Source organism: Lithobates pipiens, unplaced genomic scaffold (genome assembly GCF_037356315.1).
Source record: "Lithobates pipiens isolate NorthernLeopardFrog02 unplaced genomic scaffold, aLitPip1_a1.2 Scaffold_19, whole genome shotgun sequence".
Lineage (NCBI taxonomy): Eukaryota > Metazoa > Chordata > Amphibia > Anura > Ranidae > Lithobates > Lithobates pipiens.
Window position 1 is genome coordinate 582,189,636 of NW_027507764.1, and position 7,897 is coordinate 582,197,532.

General features: G+C 45.9%; 1 protein-coding gene across 1 annotated transcript; it reads right to left on the bottom strand.

Annotated features, from left to right (window-relative positions):
- Nucleotides 1-308: 308 nt before the first annotated feature.
- LOC143997705 (E3 ubiquitin/ISG15 ligase TRIM25-like) lies at nt 309-2,904 on the bottom strand. Its single transcript, XM_077493485.1, has one exon. The coding sequence runs from the start codon at nt 2,835-2,837 to the stop codon at nt 1,245-1,247; it is 1,593 nt and encodes a 530-aa protein (XP_077349611.1). The 5' UTR covers nt 2,838-2,904; the 3' UTR covers nt 309-1,244.
- Between the last annotated feature and the right edge of the window lie 4,993 nt (nt 2,905-7,897).

The following is a 7,897-nucleotide window of genomic DNA, read 5'->3' on the forward strand; positions in this document are numbered from 1 at the left end:
TGTTCCGGTGACACCGATCGAAGAGGAGAATTCCTCTGACCTTGGAGAGATTTCCTCTCACTTCTTGTGTCTCTGGCAACAGGAAGTGAAAAGGAATCTCCCCAATGGGGGCACAGGCAGTAAAAAAAAAAACTGACCGGGGTTCTAACCCTTCTCTACACTATCAAAACTATATATAAAAAAAAAAGAATGTCTTTATATATATTTGAAACAAAATCTGAAAATGAACACTTCAAAATACTAAACCTAACACTAAACACATCCTTAAACCTTAAAGGATAACAAAAGGTAAAACCTTTTTTATTCTGTTTTGGATAGAGTGAGAGATAGAGATAAAGTAAAAGTAACCCCTGTCAGTTTTTTTGGGGAGATTTCCCTTCACTTTCTGTCCCATAGCCAAACAGGAAGTGAGAGGAAATCCTTCCAAAGTGAGGATCCTGGGGTGTCCCCAATGGAAGATTTCCCCTTTATTCCTGTTCTGGTGACAACCCAGAATTAGTGATTTTCTTTCACTCTCTGTGATATCAATAAAACAGGACAAATAGAGAGGATGAGTCTCCCTAATGGGGGCACAGACAACAATAAAAACCTGACAGGGGCTCTACACCTTCCACACTCTATTTAAAATTTAAATAAAAAGTTTTCCCTTTTAGTTATATATTTTTTAAACACTTTAAATGAATCTTTAATATCTTTAAATGTAACCTTAACCTTTAACCTTAACATAACCCTTAAAGCTGGCCATACACTATAGAATCTGATTGTACAACCTGTTTTAGATTTACTATCAACTATGTAGTGCCAGTACTTGCCTGGATACAATATGAATGGATAATGTATGGGTGTCCTTATATTTTTGGTAAATCTAAAGCTGACCATACACTATACAACAGAATCTCCTTTATCTTTACCAAAACGATGTCATATGAAGATAAACAGTGCTTTGAATTAGTTAAAAATCAGACAGGCCCGTATATTACATAGCTGATGGTAGATCTAAAGGAGATTGTACAATCAGATTGTATAGTGTATGGTCAGCCTACCACTATATAAACCCCCCAAATCCCCCCATTTGATTATTGGGTGTGGAAGTGATGGGGGAGACTCTCCTGTGCTGAGATCTTCCAGATCCACCGATTGAAGAAATATGTTATCTGTACAAACTGTGTCATCCTATCAACCAGATTGACATTTCTCACCAGATTTCACCAGATTCAGCTCAGATTTCCTGTAATGTGATCATTTTACATGTCTCCTGACCCCCCAGAGATCTTTATAGGACCTTTTCCTACCCATAACCCGGCATGGAGGGGCTCAGTGAAGGTGGTGGTGAAGGTGTGGAGGTGTCTGATCGGGTCACACAGATCATAAAAGGACAGCTGCCCGGCCTCATAATCCACATAGATCCTGACTCTGTTACTGGAGGGATTGGGAGATATTCTGATCGGTTTATTGTCATGTTTTAGAGAACACCCACCGATATACCTCCACAACCCCCAGGACTTCTTATTATTTCCAATCCCTGACCGCCTTCCTCCCCTCTCTATACTGGGATAACACATCCCTATAATGTAATTTCCTGCCTCACTGACATCCACTTCCCAGTAATGTCGCCCCGAGGAAAATCTCTGACTGCTTAATACCTGGGGACACCACTGAAATCTCTCCGGTGTTTCTGGACGATTCTGCTTTATATCTGACAAGGATACAGTTTTCATGTCATCTGATATCTGTAGAATATTATGAGCTGTGTTCACATCCAGTAATATGTCTGAAGCTTCCTGTATACAGAAGAATACATTTACCCCTTTTATCATATCAGATAACCCTGTGTGTAATGTGTGTGAGATTCCAGACACATCCAGATCCCCTCCATCATGGAGGAGTCTATCATGTCTCTCTCTGTCCTCATCATCTCCCTCCTCAGTATCACACAAGTCCCCTGTGTCTGATTCCTGGAGGACAGTCAGTGGGTCAGTCATGTTACACAGCTTCTCAATGTCCTCCATCTTCCTGGACAGATCCTCCTTCTTTATTTCCAGCTGACCAATCAAATCAGACAATGAGTGTGAGATCCGCTCTTCCTGGCTGGAGATGTTCCTCCGGACTCTCTTCTCCAGGTCCTCCAGATGTCTCCTGAGCTCTATGAACAGGGCAGTGACTCTCTCTGTTAGACCGGCTGATTTGTCTTGTACTTTTCTCCTGCGATCCTGCAGACTCTGGACTCTTTTCTCCGTCTCCTCTCTCTCTGCCATCAGTTTCTGCAGAACATTTCTCAGTTCCTGTTTCTTCTTCTCAGAGGCCTCATCCAGAGTCTCCACCTTGTGTCCCCGATGTTCTCCGGCCAAACTGCAGGACACACAGATACAGGCAGAGTCCTCAGTACAGTAATATTTAAGAAGTTCTCTATGGATGGAGCATTTTCTGTTCTCCATGGAAGTGGTGGGGTCAGTTAGGACATGTTCTGGTGCCTTGCTATGGACTCTCAGGTGATCATCACATAGAGAAGCTTCACACATCAGACAGGATTTTACAGCAGGTACAGGAGAGTGAATACATTGTTTACAGAAGATTCCAGTCTTCTTCTGATCTGGATGAGTAGATGGGAAAGCCTCCACTATGTTATGCAGTGTTATGTTCCTGTGCAGTACAGGCCGATCCCGGAACTCTTCTCTGCACTGAGGACAGGAATAACCTCCAGATCTCTCTTCTTTATCCAGCACACGTTCAATACAGACCCGGTAGAAGTTGTGTCCACAGCTCAGCATTACAGGATCCTTATAGATTTCCAGACAGATGGAACAGTCCAGCTCTTGTCTCACATCAGCAGACGCCATTTCTGACAGCAGAAGAGAGAAATGAAAGTGAAAGTCTCCAACGCTCAGAAACCAGAAAACACGTCTCACATTTCTCAGCACAGGGTGGGGCTGATCTGATCTTCCAACTGATATCTGCAGGCAGTATGTGAACAAAGTGAAGGTCTATAACAACAGTGATTCTCAACCAGGGTTCCTCCAGAAGTTGCTAGGGGTACCTTCAGCATTGGGAATTTAATGTGTCTCAGATAAGTTCCCACTCACCATTGATCTTTTTAGCTATCTGTAAGGAGGTAAATCTTCCCAATGACCACAAGTGTAAGAACCGTTCTTCCCACTGACCATCGCACTATTGTATCATGAGTTGTAGATTTCTAATTTTTATCAGGGGGTTCCCCGAGACCAGAGAACTATTTCAAGGGTTCCTCAGTGTTGAAAAGGTTGAGAAAGGCTGGTCTATAAGATGAAGTGATATTTCCATACACGGGAGTGTTCTAGTCACATACTGTAGTAACTATTAAGCCTAGTTTTTTCAGCTCTTTAGCGCCTCCCTTTGGGCAACTTCTGCCAGTGTTGTCTTATGGTTAGCATTGGTTCGGAGCATGCCTGTTTGAATTTTGGATTTTTTTTCAGACGGATTTGTGTACACACGATCGGATAATCCGACAAGACACATTTGTTGTCTGAGAATTTGAAAGCACGCTATAAAACATTTGTTGGTGTCGTAAATTCCGAAAACAATTGTCTGATGGAGCGTACAAACGGTCGGATTATCCAACAAAACCCTTCCATCACACATTTGTTGTCCGATCGTGTGTATGAGGCTTTAGACTTGTTTGCATTTTTTGGAAATAAGGACTTCAGACAAAACCAATACTGAGCTAGTAATGCCGTGCCAATAGCTGGTTACAAGTTAATGTGTTTTAGATGTTCTGTGGAAAACAAAATATTTTTCAGAGTTGAAGGATAAATTCACTTTTAACCTGTTGCCAACCAACTCTCCTTTCCTCATGCCGATACAGCGTGTGAGGAAGTGGAGAGAAATCGGAGTGCCAACTGTGAGTTTTTCCTGTTATAGCTGTGCCCACCCATGCACTATAGCACCATCTGTGCCACCTCAGTGCCAATACAGTGCAAAATAAGTGCCACTACAGTGCCAAATCAGTGCCACCTGGGGCACAACAGTGCCACCAGTGACAAATCAGTGCCACTTGTGCCCATCAGTGCCACTACAGTATCCATCTGTGCTATTGGTGCTACTACAGTGCTACTAGTGTCATGTCAGTGCCACTACAGTGCTCATCAGTGCCACGTCAGTACCACCTGTGCCACATTAGTGCCACTACAGAGCTCATTTGTGCCCTACAGTGCCATCTGGCCACTAGAGATGGCCTTGCGGTTTGCGGCAAATTTTTTGTGTTCGTGATTCGCCAAACCGGCAGACTTCTGGCACTGTTCGCCCGGTGGACATATGTGTTTACATTGTGAAAGAACTTTGACCCATGATGACACATCCATCATGGGGTACAGGACAGCCAATTGAGACATTTCAGCACATGAACAATTGGACATTCCACCTACCTTATAAATAGACCTGATCTGGCAGCCATTTTACAATCTGTCTTATGTCAGTGTAGGGACAGGACGCTGTGTGGAGCAGGGAGAGACTGTAGTGACACAAATCACTAGCTATTAGGTCCACAAAAGTCCTTTTAAGGACTGGTATAGGTGTACAGTATATAGGGTTCTGGTGCACTGCTGTGCTGGTGATTGCTGAATGCACTGCTGACTGATTCTGCAGCTGTCTTTTGTCAGTGTAGGGACAGGACACTGTGTGTAGTAGGGACAGTCAGTTTAATCACTAGCTATTACTATTAGGTCCACAAAGGTCCTTTTAAGAACTGGTATAGGTGTACAGTATATAAGGTGCTGGTGATTGCTGAGTGCACTGCTGCCCAATTCTGCAGCTGTCTTTTATCAGTGTAGGGACTGAGGGACAGTCTGCAAATCACTAGCTACTAGGTCCACAAAGGTCCTTTTAATGACTGGTATAGGTGTACAGTATATAGGGTTTTACACGTATAATCTACTTTCTTTCAAATATAAAAAGAATATTATACTTGACTGCTGCCCGATTCTGCAGCTGTCTTTTATCAGTGTAGGGACTGAGGGACAGTCTGCAAATCACTAGCTACTAGGTCCACAAAGGTCCTTTTAAGGACTGGTATAGGTGTACTATTTGGTGTGCAGTATATAGGTGTGTAATACACAAATAAAATACTTGCACATATAGAAAGCATAGTATAGTGCATTTCCTCTGTGCAGCATTGTGACTGCTGGGTGGTTCTGCAGTGATACTACAAAGAGTGACAAACGCAATAAAAAAAAGTATTATAACTGGTGTGATAGACCAGTGGCCCCCAAAAACAACAGATTGAAGCGGGGTGTTGTATACCTTCTTCCACATACATTCTGCACTTCTCTAGAGACTTTTGTCACAGGGTCATTTAAAAAATGACAGGCAGAGGAAGAGGTAGACCCTTCAGCAGGGGTGGTAGGGGTAGGGCAGAAGCAACAGACTTGAGCCAAAGTGGCAAATTGCAGAAGGTGCGTGCGATTACGTCAAAGGACGCACCAGACTTGGTTGAGTGGCTCACTCAGCCTTACTCTTCTGCACCCTCCTCATCCTCCCGATCTGCACCCTCTTCACTCTCTGCTGTGTGCACCCCCAAAGACACTACCACCAACACCACCACCACCATATACCTTCCGCTTGGGTCACAAGAATTATTTTCTGATCCATCACAAGACATTGCCGATGCGCAGCCACTCTTGGCATTGGATCAGGAAGAGGAGGTAGCAACAACCGTCAGATCAGCCCAAGGAGGAGGTTGGTCCCCTCTGTTGCTGCCTACTCCGAGATCTCTAATTATATCGGTGGGGAAGGTGATGTCGATGATGACGTGTGTCGTGATGTCATGTGGGTGCCCACAAGACAGGAAGAGGAGGGGAGTTCAGAGGGAGATATGGACCAGCAGATAGGGAGGAGAAGCACGCGGAACTTAGATTGCACAGGAGGGACAAAGCAGACTGCTAATGTATCAGGAGTGAGGCATCAACCATGTATGATCACATCTTGTGCTCCCAGGATGCCGGCACATGGATCCGCAGTGTGGGCATTTTTTTTAACGTGTCCGTTGCTGACAATAGTGTTGCTATCTGCAATCTTTGCAGTCAACGCATAAGTCGCGGTAAGCCCAACACTCACCTAGGGACGACCGCCTTAAGAAGGCACATGAGCTGCCATCACCGAGCCCAGTGGGAGCAACGGAACCCACAAAGCCACACTCCAGGCTCTCACCGTCCAGCCTCGTCTTCTACTTCTCCTTCTCCTCACAATTGTCCTCCACTCCACCTTCCATCACTCCATCCTCACGTTTTTCTGGAAAAAGGCAGGCTTCTGTGGGGCAAATGTTTGAGCGTAAAAAAATGATGACGCCGGATAACCCTCTTGCCCAATGGTTGATGGCTGGCTTGTCAGAACTGATAGCCCGCCAACTACTGCCATATAAACTGGTGGACTCAGAGGCCTTTCGAAAAATTTGGGGCCATTGGAACACAACAATGGAAGGTCCCAGGAAGGAAGTATTTCTCAGAGAAGGGCATCCCAGAGCTATATGGCCATGTTCAGCGGCAAGTGAATGTATCTCTGGCACACAGTGTCAGTGCCAAGATACATCTGACCACAGAAATGTGGTCTAGCAAACACGGGCAGGGAAGGTATATCACTTTTACTGCCCACTGGGTGAACCATCTAAGGGCCGTCAAGCATGAAACCCGTGGCACCCGTGTAGATTTGGCTTTACCACCATGGATTGCATGCAGGCCTGGCTCTTCTTCTCCTCCTCCCTCTCCTCCTCGGCTGACTCCCCCCCCCTTCTGCTGCTAGAGTCTCTTCTGCTGTGCCGCCCAAGATCCCCAGAACCCATTCGACATGCTAGGTGAGACGTTGCCATGCTGTGCTACATCTGTTGTGCCTGGAAGCCAAGAGCCATACTGGCCCTGCACTCCTTTCAGCTTTGCGTTCATAGGCAGATCAGTGGCTAACCCCGCTCAATTTGACATTTGGTAAAGTGGTGTGTGACAACGGTGCCAATCTGCTTAGCGCATTGAAACAGGGCAAAATTACGCACGTGCCATGCATGGCACACGTCTTAAATTTGGTCGTGCAGCGATTTGTTGTCCAATACCCTGGGGTCCAGGACATCTTGCGGCAGGCAAGGAAAATCTCGGCCCATTTCAGAAGATCTTACATGGCCATGGCTCGCCTTGCTGACATTCAGCGGCGACACAATCTGCCGGTCAGACGTCTTATTTGCAATTGCCCGACGTGATGGAACTCAAACTTCTATATGCTTGATAGGCTGCTCCAGCAGAAACGTGCAGTTAACGACTATCTGTACGAACGCTGCCGCAGAACAGGTTCTGGGGAGCTTGGTTTTTTTCACCGTGCCAGTGGCTGCTCATGTGTGACGCATGCAGACTTCTGCGGCCATTTGATTAGATCACCAAACTGGTCAGTCGCAGCCATGGCGCGATCAGTGACATGGTACCTTATGCCTTCTTTATGGAGCGTGCATTGCGTCGTGTCATTGATCAAGCCATGGAGGAGCAGGAAGATGAGGAAGTCGCAATGCTGGATGAATTCCCAGGGAGGGCTACTCTATCTGAGACAAGTCAACAACAGGAGTCTGAAGAGGAGTCAGAGGAGGATGGTGCCGGGGCGGATGAGGAGGAGCAAGAAGAGCATGCTTTAAACCTTTCTGGGATCCCTGTTGTTGTGCGTGGATGGGGAGAGGAGAACGAGGATGACAACATTGTCCTGGATGATGAGCAGAAGCCTGGCCACCACACCGCTTCCAGTTTAGTGCAAATGAGGGCCTTCATGCTCCAGTGTTTTAACAGGGACCCCCGTATAAAAAGCATAAGGGTCCAGGACCAGTACTGGGTGGCAACGTACTTAGACCCCCGGTACAAACATAAAATGGCGGAAATGTTACCACTGTCACAGAGGGCTGTCA

What these genes read in the sequence shown, in the direction of transcription:
- LOC143997705 (XM_077493485.1), bottom strand. Translation starts at nt 2,837, where the DNA reads ATGGCGTCTGCTGATGTGAGACAAGAGCTGGACTGTTCCATCTGTCTG.